This window comes from Staurois parvus, unplaced genomic scaffold (assembly GCF_062004578.1).
Source record: "Staurois parvus isolate SC_StPar_1 unplaced genomic scaffold, SC_StPar_1.0 ptg000303l, whole genome shotgun sequence".
In the NCBI taxonomy this organism is placed as follows: Eukaryota; Metazoa; Chordata; class Amphibia; order Anura; family Ranidae; genus Staurois; species Staurois parvus.
In genome coordinates, this window is record NW_028318099.1 from 11,674,124 (window position 1) to 11,699,574 (window position 25,451).

Here is a 25,451-nt window from a genome sequence, read left to right on the forward strand (position 1 = left end):
CAGTACGTGTTCTGTGCTGGTGCATTCTTTGTTTTTGTTTTTTATCCAGGTTTTAATCACTGCATGTAACAAAGGATTCATTTTATATACATTTGTGTTAGTACTGTGCATTGATTACTCTCAAAATTCCCGGGTCTAAAGTGCTTTTGCACATCTTTGTTGGTTTTTTAAGGGGTACATTGAGCAGTGTTTAGCAGCACAGGCAGGGAAAGAAATATTTACAGTACCTTCTTTGCAGGGATACCTTTTATTTGTACTTTTTTAATTACAAAGTCATTAAACTATGTATTAGTGGATGATTTTCCTAGCATGCTCCCCAGGTTTACTGGTCCTTTAACCAGTAATGCTGAACAGGCAAAGACAAAGAGTTGTTTTGCTTCAATTTGAGCGTAGCTGCCCACTTTCAGCAAAGTTTGTTTAAGGTGGTGAGAGGATATGTCAAGGAAAATTGTACTAAAACTAAAAACACAGCTTAGTTTCCAGTTGGCACATGACAGTTTTCAATCCCAAACCACAGTGCCAATGTAGTTGTGTGTACTCACCTGAGTGTCAGCTCCTAATTATACTGTAAGTTATCTATGATTCTTCCCTGCCAGGAAGTAGCTGGTTTTTGTCTTGCTTATCAATATTTATCTGTGTAGCAAACACAGATAGCATTTGCATGCCACCTACTAACCCTTTGCATGGAAGTTAAGGATTATTCTAGTTAACAGCCGGAAAAGACTAATTACAGTGCCAATAGAGACTTATCACACATTGGATGTCTGCTTTCTCACTTGCAAGTATAGCTCATCCTTAAGAACACTGTGCTGATGATCAAAAGGAATTAAAAAGGGATTTGAGTACACAGAAATAGATAAGAGAAATTCCTTAAAAATGTTTACATGTGCTATAAATAAAACAGATACATCCTGGTCATGAAAGTAAATGACTGCAAGGACAACCAAGGACACATTAGCGAGTCAATGCAATCCTTTAGTTTGGTGTACACCCTTAATATCACAGAACACAAACATTAGTCTGCTATGTTCTATGCCTATAGTCACCTAGAACCAAAAATGCATCTGTAGTTCATGCTGGGCAATTTCTGCTGTAATAGAGCGTTGATCACAGAGCCAATTTCAGAGCAGGAATTTGTAACATACAGTATTTACTGCATTCTAGATGTGCTCGAATTGTAGGGGATCCATCTTAGTTTATTTTACTGGGGCTCAAAGTAAAAGTCCAGTCAAATCCTATCTAAACTTAAACCTGCCCCCACCCCACTTCTAAACACCAAACTAACTACCATGTAGAGGAAAGAAGTCTATAGTTACCTATTCTGATTTAAACCTCTAATTGCCATACTACCGTGTCGCAATCACATGCATTACACGGCAATTATGGGTTTAAATCAGGTGGTGAGGAGGTGATACACTACATTGCCAAAAGTATTGGGATGCCTGCCTTTATACGCACATGAACTTTCATGGCATCCCAGTTTTAGTCCATAGGGTTCAATATTGAGTTGGCCCACCCTTTGCAGCTATAACGGCTTCAACTCCTCTGGGAAGGCTTTAGGGGAAAAGAAGGACACCTATCAACAGATGCCCCATAGAAGGTCTATGGGTGGTGTTACTGCATAGGCACTGCAGCCCTTGTTGGCCATCTTTCCTTTTCACTGAAGCTGACATTATCTGACCGACCCAACCTCAGAATAGGTAAGCATACAGATCTTTCCTCTTCTTCACATCTTTACAGGTAGTTAATGCAGGGTGTAGAAAAGGGGCAACAGCAGATTTAATGTAGTTCTAAAGCCTTAAGGATTTTTACCTTAATGCATTCTGCAGGACCCCCCTTATTATTACCCAAGCTTGATCTCCCTCCTCAATGAACAGATTGATAGCAGCGAGAGCCATTGGCACCTGCTACTGTCAAACATATGCTGGGGGGTGGTGCCATGCCACCTGGTCTATGTCAATAGATGCAGACAGGGCGGCTTGAGAGCAAGCCCACATGGGTGCCACCATGAAAAGTGGCTTTTCAGGGGGGCACTCACTGCAGAAGAGGAGCCTGGAGCACCGGCGGGGGACCCCAGAAGAGAAGGATTGGGGTTGCTCTGTGCAAATTCATTGCACACAGCAGGTAAGTATAAAATGTTTGTTATTTTAATTTTAAAAACTGAAGGTTAATGTTACCGGACTTCTACTTTCAAATGTCAATTTGCCATGTTATAAGCCAACAAAAAAGACACAAGCTGGCCATAAACTAGTAGAACTTTTTGTTGTTGTTTTTGTTTTAAGAATGTTAGCTTAATGTTCTAATCATTAGTGGGGTCAAAACAGCGGTCATTTTAGACTGCAACAATGATAAAATTCAAAAGGCACACAATGGAATTTTTTTTCTTAAATGATCAAATTTCTAAAAGTGCTGTTTTTTATTCCAGAAAGTCCATTCATTCCAAAATCAAATATTAAAAGCAAACAACATTTTAACGTACTTTCGAACAACATTCATCAAGTAATCGAATATACTGAGAATTTTCTTACAAATGTTCCTACGAACGTTACAAAATCTACTAGTGTACGACCAGCTATACTAGATTGTAAGCTCGAAAGAGCAGGACCCTCGATCCCCTCATGTTTTGCATTGTATTGGTATTGTTCTGTCCCCCTTTGTAATGTACAGCGCTGAGCGAACTATTGGCGCTTTATAAATACTGTATAATAATAATAATATAGGGCTTCCTTTATCAGAGTCTGAAAGAAAATCTTAGGGCTCGTTTCCACCAGATGTATTGTCATACATTTTTCCTAGGTAGGCAAAGTTCTTTAAAGTGCTTAAATCACTTAAATCAAACATCGGACCCTCCAAGAATGCAGTGTATAGTGTTTGGAATGCAGGTCAACAGACATTAAAGAGTTTGTAAAGGCACAATTTTTTTTTCAACAGAGTAAACACAGGTCATAACCCATATCTTGCTATTTTTTTCAGCCTGTGTTCACTGAGAGATTTCCCTTCACCCCATCTTGAAGATGCATCAGGAAATGAGAGGGTAACTCCTAAAAGCAGGGGATCTCTCAGCGGTGACAGAAGTAAATCTCCTCAGTGGGGACACAAACAGAAATGTAATCCTGACAGAGGGTATAACCCTTCCCCACTCTATCCAAAATTTAAAAATGCTTTGCCTTTACATATAATTAGTCAGTCTACGACTATGTTGTACTATGTTGACTCGGATTCACTCCTTCACTATGTTACTTTTCAGTGCTCATATAAATATGGCTGCCATTATTAATGGATACAGACTGCCTAAGAAAGTTAACTAGGGCAGTTCTTATTAGAACATATGTAATCATTTAGAAGCACCAAAAAATGGCTGTTTTCTCTTTCTTTCCTTTAACAAGCAAAGCTAAAGCTTGGAGATGAGTTGATGTCCGTACAAGTCGATTTTCATACACAACTTGCAAAAGTTAAGCCATGCATAGTCACTCTGTGAGAGGAGGCCGATATTGTATTGTGAGGTGCCAATTTGCAGCTACAGATGTCTAAAATGATGTTGCGGGATAATCGTATACAAAGAAGGACTCGAGTTCCAGGCCTGGGCGGTTAAGTTGACACAGGAAACCACCGTCAACTAATTTAGTTTGGTAACTGAAAAGCCTTTTTAAGTATTGCCATGTAGCCCAAATATTGGCACATATACAACAAGCCCCGGCACGACAACATCAGAAGCAGACAGCAGTGCTGACCCCCACCCCTTCCCCCACCCTGCCTTCTGGAGACATTTCAAAGTGAACACTGGATGGGATTTGTTGTAGGGTCTGAAATGTTGTTTGTTCTGTCATATCCCATCTAGGAAAGGGCTGCAATGAAATCAGCTGGTAACAATGGGGAGATTTAACACAGTGGAGTCTGCACAACCTCGTACAGGGGTTAAACACACACTCTGCTCTTGCATTCACATCTGCAATCTGTTGCTGAAGATAACCCCTGTTGAGATTTTATTAAAAGAGTATTAAGGCAGCTTTGCAGTTTAAGAGAAGCCACGCTGCATAAACAAACCTTACCCTTAAATGCCATCAGTAGACAGAAACACCTCAGAAGGGAATAGGTCTGCGGGGTCATGAGAGAGACAGACTATTTAAAATTGATCTCATTTGATGAACCATTCAAAGTATGGAATGTGTACCAAATTCCTTTATTATCCCAGATGAATATCATAAGCTTGGCCATACATCACAGGCCTTGCATATGAAGGGAAAAGCATACTTGTTACCTAGAGAGCCTTCTCGTCACTTGGCACACCTACAATGCAAAAATAATGCTTGAAAGCTGCTTGATTGCTATAGATATCAAGAACTCTAACACGTGATTGATTTTACAGTTTTGTGGCAAGTCAGCGTACTGCTAGGGAATGATCATTTTGCACCCACTTGAACAAAAGTGTGGGCCTTAAAGAGGAATTCCAGGTATGTATATTTTATACAGGTCCAGCCTGAACCAATGTAACTATGCATAAATACCTGGGAAATGCCCATGAAAGTTGGAAATCACTATAGTAGGCACCACTTCTCCAGTGATCTCCACTTGCTTTTGGGTTGGCACGGAATGTGCACCATTTAGAATGGACGAGGTGGAGAGGCGGGTCAGGGCGGTCCTGTCACATTCTCCATGTGTCCAATCAGAGAATACTTTGCATTAATTCAGAAAATGCAAAGCATTCTCTGAATGGCTCCCATACCAAGTGGCCGACTTTCTGTGTTCACAATGCAGTATGGCAACTGCTTGGTATGGGACCTGGAAGCAAGTGGAGATCACTGGAGTAGTCTACTTCAGTGATTTCCAGCTTACAAGGGGCATCAGTCAGGTATGGTATTTGCAAAGTTACATTGGTCCAAGCTGGACCAATGTAACTGCTGTATGTATGAAATCCATACCTGGAAGTCCTCTTTAAAGACAATTGTTGCTTTGTCCATAAAGGGCAAAGCATGTGACTCACTCCCCTTTATCCTTCGTGACAGCATGGTGCTCAGCAATTGTGTGCTCAGGCACCAGCCCTAGCACATGGAGGCAGGGAGAGAGTACTATGCTTTATGTATGCTCTGCTAGATTGACTTTAGGCTTCTATTCCACAGGATTCCATTTTTTCTTGGCAAACAGAGCAGAGGAGTTAAGGGAAATTAAGTATAGGCTGCTGTTGGTGCTGGCTTCAAAGTATACCTTATGCTTTGCATTGTATAGGAAGAGCTCAGATTCACATTAACAACGAAAGACTGAGCCAACACTGGAAAATCAGAACATGTACAAGAGTGCTCCACTACTATAGACCATGACTAGGTGCCTGCATCACTATTTATGAGAGTGCACAATCTGCATCAAGTCATCGCTTTAATACACAAGCACCTAAATGCTTTTCACAATTATTGTCAAAAGATATTTTGACAACTGCATGAATGTATAATTCAAAGGGACTAATGATACAAACAACCATGCAAGGAGCCTCAGATGGAAACTACTTTTCGGTGGCTCTAAAGCTACATGCTAGTTACAAGGCAGTACAAGGCTGACCCGTTAAAAGTAACATGCTGCTTGATAGTGGCAATTTCCATCTGCAGCTTCATAGACAGTTTGCTTTTTGACAAATATTTATTTTTCACACACAAAATCTTAAATACTTTCAGGGTAATGAAATCTGGAAGGAGCAAAATCAATAACATTAATACTGATCATGAATGTCTAGCTTATTAGCTATCATTACAGTTAAATATACACAATATTGCCAAAAGTATTGGGACGCCTGCCTTTACAGGCACATGAACTTTAATGGCATCCCATTCTTTGTCCGTGGGATTCAATATTGTGTTGGCCCCCCCTTTGCAGCTATAACAGCTTCAACTCTTCTGGGAAGGCTGTCCACAAGGTTTAGGAGTGTGTCTATGGGAATGTTTGACCATTCTTCCAGAAACGCATTTGTGAGGTCAGGCACTGATGTCAGGTAAGAAGGCCTGGCTCGCAGTCTCCGCTCTAATTCATCCCAAAGGTGTTCTATCGGGTTGAGGTCAGGACTCTGGGGTGAAGAAACTTGACTGGCCTGCACAAACTCGCTCATCCATGTCTTTATGGACCTTGCTTTGTGCACTGGTACGCAGTCATGTTGGAACAGGGATGGCCATGAGTTGGGAGCATGACATTATCCAAAATGTCTTGGTATGCTGATGCCTTAAGAGTTCCCTTCACTAGAACTAAGGGGCCAAGCCCAAACCCTGAAAAACAGCCCCACACCAAAATCCCTCCTCCACCAATTTTACACTTGGCACAATGCAGACAGGCAAGTACTGTTCTCCTGGAAACTGCCAAACCCAAACACGTCCATTGGATTGCTAGACAGAAAAGCATGCTATGTCTCCACTGCTCTAGAGTCCAGTGACAGCGTGCTTTACACCATAGTATCCAATGCTTTGCATTACACTTGGTGATGTAAGGCTTGGATGGAGCTGCTCGGCCTGGAAACCCATTCCATGAAGCTCTCTATGCACTATTGTTGTACTAATCGGTAGGCCAGATGAAGTTTGGAAGTTTTTAGCTATTGCCTCTGCAGACAGTTGTCGATTTCTGCGCTCTGTGCGCTTCAGCATGCGCTGACCCCGCTCTTCTTTGCCTCTTGCCAGAGTTAGCGTCATTCTATACTTGGGGGTCCAATTTTCTTGCTCTCCAGCTTGTGACAAACGCAGTGCCCGATCCCTGCCCTTCTCATCAACTCGTGACAAAGGACTGGCCAATCTCACATCACGCTGTCACTTACATTACAATGCCACTCAGTTGCACCCTGCACAAAGATTTTCCAGCTTGCAGGACTACAGTTTGGGAGCCAGGAGCCTGAGAGCGATTGTCACTGGGTTAAGTTAAGCAATTTACCCTTTAAATGCCACCACAAGTTTTTACCGAGAAGCAGGAAACTCACAATCTTAGCACTAACAACTATTATTTTAGAATAAATGTCTGAACATACCCATCTGTGATGACTGTGCATGTTGCAGAGATTTATCATATCAAGTAGCACTCTTCAAGAGACAGGGATTTTTTAGTTTGCATTAAAAGCAATTCAACACTTTTCCAAATACGGCCTAATAGTGAAAAAGGTAAAACATGGTGCAAAATAGAAGATTTACAGAAAAAAAGTGTTACAAGGAAACTAAGACAATAAAGTAACAGAAAAAAAAAGTAGTTGAAAATCCCTTGGTTCTAGCAAAGTCTAATTGATCAAGCAAAAGCAGTACAGTGGCTCTCTCATGTCTAGGTAGGTGTACCTTGGTTGATGTTAAATGAGAGCTGTCAAAAGGTCCTGATATTTCCTTTTTCTGTGGTATCAAAGGGGTGTTGACAGATACCATGACAAAGTCCCAAATACAGTTTCTTATAAGTATTCAGATTTCTTATCATTTACAGTCTGCTAACCATGCAGATTATTGTCCAGCATGAAATTAGTGTTAAAATGGATACAGATGTGACAGGTCTCGGATATCTATTTCTCATAGCAGGGGTGTGGAGGCATAATCCACTCTGGTACCTTCTGCATAGGGGTGTTTGGGTTCCTACTAGCTCTGAGGAAAGGGACTCATCCCCGAAACGTGTCAGAAGTGGACCACACTGACATCCGAACTATCCTGCCCACTGGTCATTTTGATTTCCATACTTAGCTTTACAAACATGCTATGTCTGTGAATAGGTTTTCGTCTTTTCTACTTTCTAATAAACCTTGGATAATGCACTAGATGTTTGCGCCACCTGTTTGCTCTTTTTCCAGTTGTTGATTTCCCTGTCTGAGGAGAGCGGCATCCCCGAAATCTATCCATAGGCCACCTTTTTGCCTTGGTTCCCCTGGCTTCACTTCGGCAGTTGATTCCTGGAGCGCTGGAGAGTGCACACTGCTACCCAATAACTGATGAAGGGGAATATGTCTAAATTCTGGCGGTGCTGGCATTATTTCATGAGCTATGAAATATGCTGAAGTTTTAGAGTCTTGGCTGATAACCAGTCCATCAGGAATGTGTATTCTCCTGATTTCCAACTAAGGTATTTATAACCCAATGTCTGGTAACTTTCTGGTTCGGGTACGTTAGACATTTTATGGGCCCTGCAATGCATATTGGGGGTTAGAACCTGCTTGTTCTATCACCAGGCTGCTAAGGGGTGTCTGCCAGCAACTACGATTTTGTGGATTGTATGAGCTGAAAGGAGGAGGGAGGGGGAGTGAGGAAAAGGTCACTGTGGCCATTTCTCTCTTATGACTAAATGGCATGGAAGACTTGTGACCTGAACAAGATGGATTTCGTCTACAGCTTTCATGTGCCTAATGCGCAGAACCATTACACCGCTGACTACATAGTCCTTAATATTGAACCCGTTTACCCTTATTAAACTTAAGACCCAGGTCTGGAGCGGTCTTCTCTTAGGAATTATGGGAAATATTAACTTAATTAAAAGGATTCTGCTCCCAAAAATACTACACTTGCTTTGGCACGCCCCTGTATACACCCCCCCTTAAATGTATTAGCCTTATTGACTCCATCCTTAATTCTTTCTTTTGGGGGTCCACTCCAATAAACTACCCTGGCAAGCATTAAAAAAAACCTGGCTTCCCTTGGAGGGATTGCTCTGACTTTAATTTATAATATTTAGCCTCCAAGCTATCCCATTTTTTCTATTTTGTCAAGCAGGACAAACAGAAATACCTGGCATTGGTCATTCGCTCTGTGGCCCACTTTGCTACCCATCTCTTACAGGTTATACTTCGAAGAGTGCGGGGTGCATGTGAACCCTGTGGTCGCCATAGCATGACGTACCGCCCGCTGTCCATGCCCATACTCCCCCTTGGTTTAATGCTCAACTATCTGAACTCTTAACAATCCTGGACTAATTTCTTTGGGTTTCCAGGGGCATCATATCTATCTCAGGTGTTCACAAGAGCTGATCTCAAGTCGTTTCAGGCGTTGAATGAGGAGTTTTCCCTTCCCAATCACATGCTCTTCAGATATCTATAATTACAGCACACTCTCCAAACCCCAATATTCATGATTACTGGTTCCAAGTGGTGCAATTCCTCCATGGTAAAATGGGTTCACCCTTAACACCCTGCCTGATAGGTTTCTTCTCTAACCCTCATGAATATAAATATAGGACAATCTTCTTATATGAAGTCCTTTTTTGCTGCTCGGAAACTTATAGCTCGTCATTGGATGCAAGCTCACTCCCTACATTCCAAGCTTGGTGTCTTGAAGTTAACTCATCATTGCCATTTAAGAAACTAATTTATGTGCATAGGCAATGTCCAGCCAAGTATAATAAAATCTGGAATTATTGGTTAGCTGTTCCGGAAACTTGTCCTTAAAGTGAATATTCTCCATAGATCAACTGAGTTTTTCCTACTTTTTGTTAATATATTTTTATCCCTCAACGCATCTAAGGTTATTCCTTTTTGGTACCCAGATTTAAACTTCTGTTTGCCATGATTTTTGTCAAATTACATTATCACGAAGATAAGCTTGTCGCAGCTCCTTGGTGTTGCTGTCAAATGATGTCTGTATACCATGGTTGTTTAAAAGAAGCTTATTTTCCTTCTTTCAATAAAACACATTTGAAAGTAAAACTAAAACAATTCAGAAGACTAAAATACAAATAAAACTAAAATGGCATTTTAGTCAAAAGACTATGACTAAAACTAAATCGAAATTTGACATCAAAATTTACAGTGCTGTTAGAATAAATGCTCATTTCCTCCCTCGTAAGCCAGCAACAAAGGTGTGTGGCAGCAGTTGCCTTCTTTCACCTCAACAGCATAAATACACATATTCGGCTGAACCAAGGATGCATGTTGAAGGAGCTGCAGACAAACAAGCCATCTTCTGTTTAGCCTTTTTTATGAAAGTTGTGTTCACAGCAAAATGCAGTAACCCATACAACTAATCAGGGGTTATTTGGTTATTTACGCTGAGCTAACTGCAGTACACGGATCTGGTTGCTATGGGTTACACCAGCTTGCAGGTCATCATTATGACTCTGTGTCAATGAACATGCTCAATAATCTTATTATGTTAAAAGATGGAAAAAAAGATTATTTTCTCATCTGAACAAATTCTCATCTGAAAAATCAAAACACCACATAACATTTTTATGGCTGGCACATAAGCTGTGTTTTCATCAAATAGTTTCATACTTACACTGTACTGGTGCCATCAGAAGCTGTGTGAGGTTTTAAAACTTGGCCAACACACGCAGGCGGTCAGGAAAACCAATTCTCGTGTATGGTTTTGTACTCAAGTTCTATGCGACATGGGTTATAACAAAGTGGCTCCAGCTTTAATTTATTGCAAAGGGCAAAGACTTAGCAGGTAATTTCTGGTAATAAGGGCATAAAGTCTATAGATCTCTTGATTATCACAAAAATCCATGGTTCAAAGCCCAGAAAACAATTGTTTATTCGTAACGGTCCAATGAAAATCAATAAAAGTGGCCTCTGGGACATGAATACCGATTTGAATAATGGCAGCAATAACAAATGGGGTGTGGCATGGAATGGGAACCTCTTGTTGGCGGCTAACCAAGGTCCTGCAGGGCAATGTGCGCCAGCCCAGCTCTTGTTCAGAATTCTTGGTATGCAGCAATACCTCACCCTCTGTAAAAACAAACCAAATCTTTGAATTCTCAAAATCCCAGCAGGCTTGCATGCTCAAGACTGCAAAACCAGCACGAGACATACAGGCATCTAGAAAATGAGAAGTACCACACGGCAACTTTAAAGGGAAATGAAAGTCCTGCATACCAACCATTAATGCAGGTGACTTGGGAAGGTGTCTATGAGCAGGATCATTGTGAAAACGCTCTTTAATTAAAGAAATGACCCCGTAAGGACTAGATACTGTGCTCAGTGAAATATGCAATTAGGTAGAGATATTCGAGATGTGTAGGTTCCCAAGGCTACCGATGGAGCTTAAAAAATATCTCTTACTCTTTCTGTAAATACGGACTTTATAGGATATGGATTGCACATTTCAGATAATTATTTCAATACTGATGAAAGTAATCAACGCCCACTATGTGACATCATTGCCCTTGAATGAACTAATCTCTGCAATACAATTTGTAGGCCCCCTCCACAGCAGAGTTGGGGCATCTTAGCATGTTACAATACATACTAGCATAACATATACCATCCAGTTCTTCATAGGGTACACATTCACAACACTAGCTGCACAAGAGTGCTAAACTCCAGTGCAGGCAAATTTGCTTTGAATCTAGGAGCCAGCTAAAAAGTTAGGAGCCAGCTTTTTTTTACCGTAACGTGAGTTGTTAGTGCCAGGGGCATGCCAAGTAATTTGCACCCCCTAACCCTAACAGCAGAGTGGCCAGCCAATAACTCCAACATAATGCCCTTATGTCAGGGTTATAGGTTGACCTGAAAAAATGACAATTAAAACCTGTTACAGGGGGATTTTCACAAATTTCGCTCATTCACAAATTCCACCCCCCCCCCCCCCGGGGGTAACGTCATCTGCCACTGCACCGCCCGTCGTCACTGGTGTGCATCTCCGTACATGTGATACATCCATGCACAGCCCTGGAAGCTGTGTAGAACAATAATCTTTACAAGGGCTTCTGGCCATTGGTTAGTGTGGTCTTGTGACAGTGCTGACCAATGAGAGTCTCTTCTTTTGTCTCAGAAGAAAAAAAACAGACTTCATTGGTCAGTGCTGTCAAGGAGCCCTTGCAAAGATTATGGTTCTGACATGGGGACAGCAGCGGTGAGAAGGCTTTTAGGAGAGTCTTAATGTTTTTTTTTTTTAGGTGTGAAGATGGAGATACCCTTTGAAACTAAATCAGCTGCCTGGCGACCAGAACTGCATGTCTTGGGGGGGTTAGGAAATGGGAATTGCTCACGCCTGGTGCCAAAAGTGAATGGGCTGACAAAAGCACAGGTGCCAGGATGCAAATTATAGTCACCATGGCATCTGGCATTTTTCGAGCCCTGCTCTAGTGTCCCTAAAACATGAAAGCAAATACATTTTAGTATTGGTCTTTCTGCAGGTCTGACAAACCTATGGCTTTGTCTTCAGAATAGCACATGCTTCCTACTAATTGGACAGTTCGAGCTCTGACATAGCAGGGGCATGTTGGGCATCTGCAGACAGACCATTGCTAAGAGAGAGCAAGGATGCTTTCACAGCAGCATGCTGGTTGGGAACAGGATTTTTATCTCAGGCTGTTACTGCTTTCTAGGAAAAACAAACTGTTAGACTTTGCAAACCTATTGTTTTATACACCTGTGATGTACAGTGCTCAGCATAAATGAGTATACCCCTATTGAAAACTAAGATTTTAATCAATATCTCAATGAACACAAGAACAATTTGCAAAATTTTGACAAAACTGAGTCTTATAGAACATTTGTTTAGCTCATTATATGAAAGTAAAGTTAGTAATATAACTTAAAATTGCAAAATCTTCAGTTTTACTCAAATTAGTTGATGCAAAAATGAATACAACCCACAACAAAAACTACTACATTTAGTATTTTGTATGACCTTCATGATTTGTAAGGACAGCGCCAAGTCTTCAAGGCATGGAATGAACAAGTTGGCGACATATTGCAACATCTATCTTTATCCATTCTTCAAGAACGACCTCTTTTAGAACCTGGATGCTGGAAGGAGAGTGATGCTCAACTTGTCTCTTCTGAAGTCCTCATAGGTATTTGACTGGGTTCAGATCAGGACATATACTTGGCCACTGAATCACTTTCAACCTGTTCTTAAGAAATGCAACAGTGGCTTTATAGTAGTATATTCTCTTTCAATATAGAGCAGTACATCTGTGAATTCATGATACAGTCAATGAAATGCAGCTCCCTGACACCATCAGTACCCATGCAGCTCCACAGAAGGACATTGCCACCACCATGTTTCACTGTAGGCACCATTCTTCTTTCTTTGTACTCACCTTTGCGACGCCATACAGTTTTGAAGCCATCAGTTTCAAAAACATTTTTCTTGGTCTCATCACTCCAAAGTACAGAGTCCCAGTAGTCTTCTTTTTCAGCATGGGCCCTGGCAAATTCTAGGTGGGCTTTTTTGTGCATGGGCTTTAGGAGAGGCTTCCTTCGTGGACGACACCCATGCATGCCATTCCTCTGCAGTGTACACTGTATTGTGTCACAGGAAACAATCACCTCAGTGTGGCTCTCTATATTTTCAACTAACTACAGTGACCTTGCATGGTGATTTTCTTTAACCCTTCTCATCAGAAGTTGCTGCTGTCGAGGTGTAAACTTCCATGGACGGCCTGGACGTCTCTGTGAGATGGTAGCAGTTCCAACTTTGTTAAATTTTTGTATCACTTTTGCTACAGTATTCTGACTAATAAGTAAAGCTCTGCTGATCTTGTAGCCTTCATCTTTCTTGTGCAAAGAAATTATTTTATCTTTCTCAGTGATATTTCTCTTCCATGTGGTGCCATTGCTGACAGCATGAAATGGGAAGGGGTTTTCTTTGTTAAGTAACTCCCTTTTATAATCAACTGTCTGCTAGACACCTGTTTAATGAATAATTAGCCTCACCTGTAGTTGAATTCTTGCTAATTAGGATTTTGTCTAAAATTTAGCTTTGCTCCTAAGATTTTTATTGGGGTGTATTCATTTTTGCAACATGGTCTTGAATGAATTTGTTAGGAAATATACTTTTTTGTGTGTGCAAATGAACAGACCTTGTTTGCAATCAATGGCCCGCATTTGTGGGAGTATGTTGTATAGTGTCCCATAGAAAAATGTTGATTGTTGAAAAGAAAGTAAAGGTTTCCTGACAAATCTGTTGGGGTGTACTCATTTATGCGGAGCACTGTATTTAGCAGATTTGTTCTTTAGTCACAAAGACAATTGGCACACCCTGCAAATTCCAGTGGCAAGAATCTGCAGATTCCTGCAACTAGAATGACAGGTGGGTGCGGAGTGCTGTGGCTGCAGTTACCTGTTACTGGTCACAGCTGTTTGTACAGCCAGAGCTTACCTGCAGTGATTATGGCTGGGCAAAAACTGACCGTATTCAGTGAGGATCATCTGTCCCTAATCGCAGGTAATCACTGGCTATAAAAACAGCTGAAAACATTCAAAGATAGCTATGGTTGCCAACAGCCTGTCATTGTTTTGGGCTGAGCAGCCGCAGCTCTTAGCAGACACCCTGCATTCCAGATGCAAGAAACTGCAAATTCTTGCTGCTGAAACTTCCAAAAGTTCAATTAGGTATTAACTCATCACAACACATCATCACGAGTTGTCAGCTGTGTAGTTCTTAATGCAATGTACATATACATCATACTTTCTGTTGTCTAGGTGAGAGTCAGTGCTAACTTGTGGACTGGAGAGTGTGCAAGAACATGCGTGTAGGCTCTCTGCCATAGATAGGATGTTGAAAAGGTATATTGTGGTGAATTAAAAAAATTCTATAGAAAGAAGTACAGATGCTGCCAACATCTAAAATATAAAAATGAATGTCGTCTAATCAATTCTTCCCTTTACCTTCTCTTCCCTTTTTCTCATCTAGACACTCTACCCAAGAGTAGGTACTGAGCATCACTCACGTCCCCCCTACTTGGACCTATATTAATGGCCCCAACGCAGCAAGAGATATATGTACAGTATATTTTTATGTCATCAAAACAGATTCTTATTATTAGCCTACAGTCTCCTATGATGTTACCTACAATGAATGTCTTTGAAATGCAACCATTATCTCATCACCCCCCTTCTCTTTTTTCCTTGGGGGTATTTTTCATATGCTGTACCTTACCTGCCATTTCTAGGTCTGGACATTTTACATTCTCTACACCGTGTTCCAAATTATTATGCAAATTCTATTTAAGTGTCACAAAGATTAAATATTTTGTTTTACAGTTTAACTCATGGATGGCATTGTGTGTCAGGGCTCTTTTGATCACTGAAAACAATCTCGGACACCTGTGATAATTAGATTGGCCGGTGAGCCCAATTTAAGGAAAAACTACTAAAGGAGGGTGTTCCACATTATTAAGCAGAGCACCATTTTCAAGCAATATGGGGAAGAAAAAGGATCTCTCTGCTACCGAAAAGAGTGAAATAGTTCAATGCTTGGACGAGGTATGAAAATATTAGATATTTCACAAAAACGTAAGCGTGATCATCGCACTATTAAGAGATTTGTGGCTGATTCAGAGCACAGACGGGTTTGTGCAGATAAAAGGCACATTGAGGAAGATTTCTGCCAGATCCATGCATCGGATCAAGAGAGCAGCTGCTAAAATACCATTACATAGCAGCAAACAGATATTTGAAGCTGCTGGTGCCTCTGGAGTCCCACGGACATCAAGGTGTAGAATCCTCCAGAATCTTGCAACTGTGCATAAACCTTCTATTCGGCCACCAATAACCAATTCTCACAAGCAGAAATGGCTGCATTGGGCAGAAAAATACATGAAGACTAATTTTCAAACAGTCCTGTTCACTGATGAGTGCCGTGCAACCCTGGATGGTCCAGATGGATAGAGTAGTGGATGGTTGGTGGATGGCCACCCTGTTCCAACAAGGCTGGGACGTCAGCAAGGCAGTGGTGGAGTCATGTTTTGGGCCAGAATCATGGGAACAGAGCTGGTCGGCCCCTTTAGGGGCCCCGAAGGTGTAAAGATGACCTCTGCAAAGTATGTGGAGTTTATGACTGACCACTTTCTTCCCTGGTACAGAAGGAAGAACTATGCTTTCTGTAATAAAATCATCTTCATGCATGACAATGCACCATCTCATGCTGCAAATAATACCTCTGCATCAATGGCTGTTATGGGGATAAAAGGAGAGAAAGTCATGGTGTGTCCTCCATCCTCCCCTGACCTCAATCCTATTGACAACCTTTGGAACATCCTCAAGCAAAAGAACTATGAGGGTGGGAGGCAGTTTACATCCAAACAGCAGCTTTGGGAGGCTATTCTGACATCTTGCAAGCAAATTCAAGCAGAAACTGTCCAAAAACTCACAAGTTCAATGGATGCAAGACTTGTGAAGCTGCTATAAAATAATATGTTAAAATGTAATGTGACCTGTTAAAATGTTTAAAAAGTTAAAATGTTGTTAAACGTTTGATTGAAATAGCTTTTGATTTCAGTAAATATGCTGCAAACACAACAAATGACAATTTTCAGTTCTTTACAACCTATAAAGTGTTTTGAAACTTACTGTGCGTAATAATTTGGAACAGTACATTGTAAGTTTTTTATGTTTTAAAAAAATACTGTTATCATTAGGAAGTTTGTTCAATAAAATTTGAATTGTACGCTTAATAGTTGATGACATGAGAATTATGCTGTTATTTACATCAATTATTTAGGTAAATGACAAAAATATCACTTGCATAATAATTTGGAACACGGTGTATATCCTGATTGACCAGTATGCAACAAATATGCAGATTAAAGTACTGCTGTCAGTAATTCAACAACACAGCCTGGTAACTAACAGTTTCAGAAAGGAAGAATTGCACTGCAAAATAGGGGACTTATCTAACACCTTCTGCTGCATTTTTTATCATATACAGTAAAGGACACTCCTTCATTGTAATGGCTTTAAAAAAGGTAAATAGACCCGGGATACAGAGAATTTGCCATGAATTCCACAAGTAAGGTGCAAAGCTGGTGGGCCGAATATAAAACTGATAGCTGTTAGTAGAGACCAGAACACTAAAAATAACAGTACATCATATTCCATTATTAATATCTTTTTTTTATTTACTATGGAAAACATTTGCAATGGCACTTCTGGGCAAAAAGGTGCTTCTTACCAAATAGTCCATATAAATAGAAAAATAAGGATTTTTAATTAGTTGTTGTTACGACTCGAACTGGTGTATGCTAAATATTACGTTCATTAGTTGTAACATGAAGTAATTAGGTGCAGCGCTTAAAAACTTAGTAATAATGAATAGGTGCAAAGTCCATATAATGCATGAGTAAAATTAAAAATGAGCAATCAAATATAAAATATATAAATGATAGCTCGTATTGGTGACAATTCGTGCCCGTCTAGTACTAATAGTTGTGGTCGGTGCTTGTGCTTTCAAAAACAGAAGAAATGCGCACTCACCGGACGCGCAGTAATTATGCACATTGTATATTAAATCCTGGTGTCATCAGGAAGGATCATCTGGGCCAGGTCAGTGTAGGAATGGCTCCCTCTCAGGGTAGGATAGATACTGGGGAATTTTAGGGGTGATCCAAGGGTGTCCGGAGTTCCCCTAAAGGGATGGATGGGTGCAGCTCACACAGACTTAACAGGAGGCTCCCTCTCTGGAGGCTTGGGGCTGGCACTGGGCGTCTAGGAAATCAGTACTCCCCAAAGGAGTCAGGATAAAAGATGCCCATAGTGTAGTATGTTAAAATATTTATTTATTAATTAAATAGATGCATCCGAGTAAAAGTAAACAATATGACAGAAACTGGACTAACCGTCCACGAGTAAAGATGGCCGCCGTATCTCCACGATGCTCCGACGGCGTGACGTCACGGCGTAATTGGCTCCTCCTTACGCTTTTCGTGCACCAGCACGTCTTCAGAGGGGACTGCCAATTCCGCCGTGTCGCGAAAGTCTTTCATTTATATATTTTATATTTGATTGCTCATTTGTAATTTTACTCATGCATTATATGGACTTTGCACCTATTCATTATTACTAAGTTTTTAGTGCTGCGCCTATATACTTTTTGTCTATTTAAGGTTTTATTTGGTTACCTTTGTGCACAGCGGCTGACATTTTTTACTCTGATTTTTTAGTGCGCTCACATATACATACCATTGGCATTAGTTGTAACATGGTTGATAAGATCTCTTTCATTATTGCATTCATTGTTTGAAACAAATTCTGTAAAACCAGGAGACAATGTTACATGCAATCTGCTCACCTTGTATCTCATTTTAGGACAAGAGTGGATATAGAAGCCCATGTAGTAGTAGCACAGGTCAGCAGCCTTCGCCCGTAATTCCCGGGTGAATGCTATTTCTCTGTTGGCACAATACAAAACATAGGACAGTGCTTTAATGCAGTTGCATATTACAGTAAAACAGAGCTTAAAATACCTATGAAAATTGTAAATTCTTCCATGTTCCCAAGAGCCTTCCATGAATTCCCATTTCACAGCACATTCCTGCAAATAACCTAGATACTCTCCCAACAGATAAAGTTAACTGGTCACTTTAACCCAGCAGTATAACAAACATTCATCATTCATGGACAGACAGCATATAACTAAATCATGCGGTGTGTTACATCTACAGTATACAGTTTTCCTGCAACACCTGTCTACATAAAAATGTATTAAAGTATAACTAAAGACAAAAGTTTTTCTTTTTCAGTTTTGGATAGAGTGTAAAGGGATTAGAAAACCTGTCAATTTTAATTGCTGTTTGTGGTCCTGTTAGGGAGATTCACCCTCTCTATTTGTTCTGTTTACTGTTATCAACGTGAAAGTAAAAGAAAATCCCATTTTGGGTTTAGAAAAGATAGGTAAGAGGTAGGAGATTCTCCTATGGGAACACTAGTCCAGGTAACCTGGGGGCCCCCAAGGGATTCCTTTAATCTGCTGGGATGTCTTCTCTCTTCTTGTTTTGGCTATGGGACAGGAAGTGAACGTACACCTGTCCAATGGGGCACAGAATAAAAAACTGACAAGGGTTATAACCTACCTTACTCAATCCAAAAAGAAAAAAAGGTTTTACCTATAGTTCTACTTCAAGGCCTGGATGTTAGTGGCCTGAGGGGCAATAAGCCTTGTGCAACTCATATAGTAGTCCCAACTCCATGTTTGCTATAGCAGGATGTTATGGGAAAGAAGGAGCAATGTTGTTTCAGCAGCTCTATACTCTTGCAAATTGGCTGTGACTGATCTCCCAAGAAATATTGTATAAAATGACCACAAATATCTTTTAAATCTATCTGGTTTCTATTTATAGTGATTATGGACTTAATATGTGTGTAGCACTTCCTCAGTACCTACCTCCACATGTTAAAAATACAAAATGTGGCTTAGGTAGGATTTGCCTCTTACTATCAAGTTTGCATCACCTGCCATCAGTCAAAGAATAACAAAATCAGGTTATGATGTCACCTACAGAAGGTTGGGGCAATGACAAACAGGGAGCTGCAAGTCAGTCCCCATACAACCCCTACCAGCATGACTCAGTTTTGTAAGAAAGCAATGCACAAGACCAAAAACAGTGAGGGATGGGACCAGTGTTCTCTCATTGGACTTGAAATTTTTTTTACGTACGTGTAAGAACCAAGTTCAAAACTTGTGTTTTCTCCATTGTCTAATGAGGCACATAGAAATTCATAAACAGTCGGGAGATGCAAAAGCTGTCCAACTGAAGGGTGGGCAACAGCCACTTGCAGCACCATGAAAGGGCCAGAAACTTTACTTTACCACATCTCCGCAAGACAGGAGAGTCTACCAAAGACCATGGAAGACCACAGACCTGGAAAAAAAAACAAATCACCACCACCAGCACTAGATAGCCAAAAAATACCCCGACACTGCTCAGGAGTACCAACCCTGAAGTCAACTTGACTGAAAAAGAGAGGTAGGGTGTATAAAAACACACCTGAACAGCAGCAAGCAGGAGAAACAGCAAAGGCCACTCACAAAAACTCCAGCAGTTGTCTCTGGGACCTAGCAGGGGAACTCTGTGTGACCTGTAGAAACAGGACATGGTTCTAAGCATCATCCTATGCTCTCCAGTCGAGAGAAGCATCCACAGCCTTTGCAAAAGGGATAGGAACCTTTGCCAAACCAAGAGCACTGAGCTGATATAGGAAAAAAAAAAAAGAGAAGAAATGGAGGGTGTTCCCCACAAGGCTGCAGATCAGTCATAGGAAGAGAACCCAACCCCCAAGGCGATCAGGTCCCATAAAGGCTTAGTACCTGCAGCAGGCTTTAAGCAGTAGTGGTCTACTGACAATCCAGGGAAACACAAATTTTTCCAGTGATAGTGTCTTCATGAGATGTGGGAAAGCAGGCACACCTTAAACCCGGGAGAGTTAAAACGCAGTGTCCTAAACACCCAAATGTCAGGGAGGCAAAGTACCTGAGAACTTACATACAAGCAGCTCCCATTTATAAAAGTGGAGGCACACCTTTAGAGGTCTTAGCAGACTTCTGGTTTTGGACCCTACAGCCTGAATGGGAATTAGGCTCTGAAAGCCTACTAGTACTTCCTGCTAAAATCCATGAGGGAAGAAGATGGTCGGATTCCTCCACACCCTCCTCAAACCTCCTGCACGGAGTCTGGACCATACTATGGCATTGCCGATGATGATGTCAAGAGCACATCTGAAAAGACTACAACCTCTGAAGGGCAAGCAAATCAGATGTTCCTTAAATGTCTCTTGCACACAGAGTCCCCTCCACATTTGCAAAGATATAAGTCCAATGATAGACACAAGTTTGCTCCAGACGTTTGCTCCAGCTGCACTGTAACATTAGCGCCTACTCCTGCAGTGGAGGGATCCCCTTTAATGGATTCAACCTATCCTGACATGGTTTGGCAGATCAGGATTAACACAGGACAGAGAGCCATACCAGTTACTTCAAATGGGGGTCTGAGGAAGGAATTCAATTGTCTTTCAGTGAAGTTCCAAAAGGTGAGCACACCTTTCAATTTTTAGTGGAGTTTCTGTTAACATGTATCTCAAGAGCATTCACAATGGGTACAGACAATTTTTTACAAACTGTTTGTCAGCACACTTTCAGGTGGGACCCAGGACCCTTCAGGGGGTTTCCAGCTTGCAGAGAGAAATGACTTGAACACTCTGAGATATAATTGATGTGTATAATAACTACCTGGATAACTTGAGACAAAGTTATGTTATATGTTGGCATGTATCATGCAAGATGTGTAATGCTGTGGAAAAAAGGAAACATTTTCTTTGCCCTCTCACCCCTGTACTCTCCAATCAGTGAGGCTGTCTGCTGTGTGTCTTTGGGAATACATGTTGTACTGTGCAGTGGTAAACAACTAGGTCCAATGTGAGGTAAGGCTTCACTACTGGTCAACCCAAGCAGCTGGGGATGCTGAGTGTTTTGGACATTTGGACATGACCAAGTAATTGTAGGTGGGCAATGGAAACAGACTGATGCTTCAAGAGCAGCAGCAGGAGGATGCTTTTTTTCAGGCTAAATGGTGGGAAAGAACACAGAACGGCACACACAGCATTTCAGCCAGCATATTGATGTCAGTGCTTGATTGTTCAGTGGTAAAACTAGCAGCGGCAGATTTGAAAAGGTGCTTCTACTTGGTCATCTAAGTGAACCTTCTCTAGGCAGGGTTACCCATGGGGCTTTGGGTCTGGAAAGTCTGGAAAGCACTTCGCGACTAACACAGTACACTAAGGCCCTGAGAGCACCACAATACAGAGCCAAGTTCCTAGAGGTCACATTCCAGAATAGCTCCGCATGTTCACCCCAAGGACGCTAGACAAATAAGTTACACTTTATTTTTTTTCAGCAGAGCTAACAAAAAGTTGTTACTAGCAAATAACAGACATGCTAGGTAGCTAAGGAATTATACTGGGGCTGGCCTAAAACTTTTCTGTTTGTCAATGTTCAAACCTTCTGTAGGTGGCCATATGTCCAGACTGTTTCTGAATTCCTCAGTACCCCCATTGGATGATGGACATATTACTATTTATTTTTATTCACAAGAATGTAAACATTCCATTTACCAGCAAAACATCCCCACTTCGCTCCTGACAATCACAGTACACTCTAGAATGCACTGAACACTCTTGATTGTTATGATCTTTGAGATGCTTTAAAGTCAAAGACTATAAAAAGTCAGGCTTTGTTTGTTTTTTAAGGCCACGTATTCAGGGTGCAAAAGGTCGTATAATGTACACTGTGGGCATATTTTTGCACCCGGGATACACAGTTGCCATGTACAGCTGACATGTACAGCTGACAACAGTAATGAATGGCTGTATGCAACTGTATGTGGGTTTACGCTGCTATTTGGAGGCCATGTCCAGGGTTGTACATGTTTGGGTTTGTGCAGGGAATGGCATAGACCTGTCTACAGCCACATACGTCGTTCATTATGCAATAGAGTAGCTGTCGCATTAGATGGATTCTGTATACTGCATCCTCTTGCTTTACAATAAAGTATATAAATATAAATATTTGCTTAATGGTGAGCATCTCTCTTTGGAAAATGTACATGTGGATACTGGGTGGCTCACAATCGTGGACAGCCTGCTCCTGCAATCCAGGGGGAGGAGAGAGACAGAGTCTGCAGCAGAGTGCAATTCTGTTGATTTTATTTATTACTATGGATGATAACATTAAATTTCTCCAAAATGCCTATAACAACAGAGATGAATATGGTCTTCTTTTGGAGTGCTTTTAGTTTGATTTTAGTGTGAATAGACTGGGAACAGGTTAATTTTTTTTCTTATTTCCCTAAAACACTACATACACTTTTGTATTGCTTGTGCTGCACACATACACATTTCATGAATTCATTTTTTATCATGGAATACACTATCTGACATATTGATATATTGCAATATGCATTGCAAAATTAAAAAAAAAAAAAGACAAAAACAAAATTCTGTGTGTAGAACAATGTAAATGAAAACATGTTATTAAAGTGTACAGTATGTCTAGTTAAAACTTTTTTTTTCCCCTCAGTTTTACGTGGGGGAAGGGCTAGCACCTCTATTGGGTTTTTACTGCTATCTACCTTCACTTGTATTGTCCTTCTGATGTTTTGATAGTCAGGAACTTGGAGGAACACCCCAAAAGTAACACAGACAGAATAAACCGCTTGCCTACAGGGCACTTATACCCCCTTCCTGCCCAGGCCAATTTCCAGCTCTCAGCGCTGTCACACTTTGAATGACAATTGCGCGGTCATGCAACACTGCACCCATATGACATTTTTATCATTTTTTTGTGACAGATAGAGCTTTATTTTGGTGGTATTTAATCACCTCGGGGTTTTTTATTTTTTCTTAAACAAACCAAAAACCGCAGAAAATATATAAAAAAAAATGTTTTCTTAGTTTTTGTTGTAAAATTTTGTAAATAAGTGATTTTACTCCTTTACTGATGAGCGCTAATGAGGCTGCAGTGATGGGCACTGATAGGCTGCACTGATGGACACTGATAGGTGGCACTGATGGGCATTGACAGGCATCACTGATGGGCACTGAAAGGCAGCACTGATATATGGCACTGACAGGCACTGTTAGGCGGCACTGACGGGCAATGATAGGCGGCACTGATGCACACTGATAGGTGGCACTGATTGGTATTGATAGGTGGCACTGATTGGTATTGATAGGTGGCACTGACTGGCACTGATAGGTGACACTGAAAGGCAGCTCAGATGGGCACTGATATTTGGCATTGATGTGCACTAGTAGGCACTGATATGTGGCATTGATGTGGCACTGGCACATGGCACTGTTCAGCACTGGCAGCTGGCACTGATGGACACTGACAGGTGGCACTTCTGGGGCCACACTGATCATCAGGGCACACTGATCATGAGCCGCGCATGTGCGGTGAGAATGGGAGGACGTGATATGACGTCCTCCCAGAACGAGAGAACCACCTTGCGCCCGTCATTGGACTATATGGCGGGCGGGAGGTGGTTAATATACTTTTTTTTTTTTTTTTAGTAGAGTAGGGGGAAGGCCTTGAACCACAGATTTTTTTGTTTGTGTCCCTGTTGCAGATTTTCTTTTGCTTCTTTTGATCAAAACAATTTCAGCAGGGCAGGAAGTCAAGATAGATGAAAAGTCCAACAAGAATTCCAATCCTTGCCCACTCTATTAAAAATTAGGAGCAAAGTTTTTGGCTTGACATACACTTGAAATGTACATAAAATAAATACACAATGTAGCTTTGAAAATAAGCATTCCCCTGCAGCTTTCAAAAGTTGTGATAACATTCTGATGATGCTAAAATTAAAGTGATAATTTATCACAAAAAAAAAATACAGTCGTCCCAGATCACTTGTCAGATAAAACCATATGTTTCTGACAATTCTGTATCATGAATAATGTTACAATGTAATGCAAACTTTAGAGTGGACCCTGTCATACTAAATGATTATCTGCAGGGTCCAGACCAGCTTTTAGCTTACAAAAGGGAGAATAAAAAGAGTTGTGTCAAACCTGATTGTCCACTAGTTCAGAATAGTAGCTTGAATATAAAAAATAAAAACAATTTCTACATTGTTTACAATGCCTCTGGAACACAGTGTTACTAAACCCACAACAATAAAATCAGTCTCTATTTGCAGTAAAGCATGCTTGTTATACTCACTGTGGAACCTAAGGGGTTAACCCTCCGCATTGTGTTAAAAGGCTGTTTGATCCTGTCTTCTCTGATCCTCCCCTTCTTCTACTGTCCCACCTGCTGATAGTACATAGCTCTAGGAGTCACTCTGCACATGCTTAGTTTGGTGTGCATTGCTAGAGAGTTTTTTTCTTCTTTGGGAGGGTGCATGTGATCAGCACAGGGCCAATCAGTGCTGTCCAGACAGAGGGTCAGGTATTATGCAGCCTCATAGGACAGTCAGAGCAGAATGAAAACTCCTCCTACAAGCTTTAACCATTGCTCAGAAGGACACCAATAGAAATCATAAGAATGCTATATACTGCTGATGAAAAAAGGTAATTAGCAGTTTTTATTTACTAAAATAATTGCATTTCTATGTTGTGTGTACTGTGGGAGACCAGATATAGTGAATTCAGGGTCATGGGTTTAGTAACACTAAGTAACTGAATATCCTAAACAGGAAAATATTCCTTTCTTTTTTACCTGAGAGCAGAGTAAACACCAAGGGAGAGGAATGAGTAATCAGGGTCATAGAAGAGGTATACAGAAGATACACAATAGGGAAGGATGTCAATGACACCCACTGCAATTATCTTCCCATCCAATAAGTACTGCTGGTGAAAAGAGCCATAACCACAAGCAAGACCATCGGGCCGAGTCTCTGGCTGTTAAGAGAAGAAAAATTAACATATAAATATAGAAGTATTAAAAATAGTTATACTTTTGAAATGCTATTTATAGCAAAATCACTTAATATAAAATGATGACAATAATCAAGATTGATGCTTTATCAAGTTATAATATACATTATCATTCATTGACTTGATACACAAGGATATTTGTGCACATAAAAAAAAAACCATGTCCTTACCATGTCAGGCATTATTTTTTACCACGTGGTTACATTAGGAGACCAAATAAGGACATTGTGGACAGAATGTACATGCTGTTGAGGGTATGAGTATAGTAAATGACAGAACACAGGACTTCATCTGTGAAAATGCTTGCTTGTACAATTCACTTCATTTTAGCTTACAAAATGAATGTTTCCTAGAGGTACTCATACAC

At 40.8% G+C, this 25,451-nt stretch overlaps 1 protein-coding gene across 8 annotated transcripts in view; it reads right to left on the reverse strand.

The window, feature by feature from the left end:
• Nucleotides 1-25,451, reverse strand: part of ATE1 (arginyltransferase 1) — a 136,789-nt gene that overhangs the window by 4,298 nt on the left and 107,040 nt on the right. For 7 of the 8 annotated variants that reach the window (XM_089683236.1, XM_089683239.1, XM_089683241.1 and 4 more), the window contains 2 exons: nt 24,867-25,048; nt 17,946-18,045 (listed from right to left, as the gene is read on the reverse strand). In XM_089683236.1, coding sequence (XP_089539362.1) covers nt 17,946-18,045; nt 24,867-25,048 — 282 coding nt within the window. Of the gene's footprint in view, nt 1-12,339; nt 12,782-17,945; nt 18,046-24,866; nt 25,049-25,451 lie in introns of those variants that run through there. The other variant, XM_089683238.1, reaches the window with a different exon arrangement.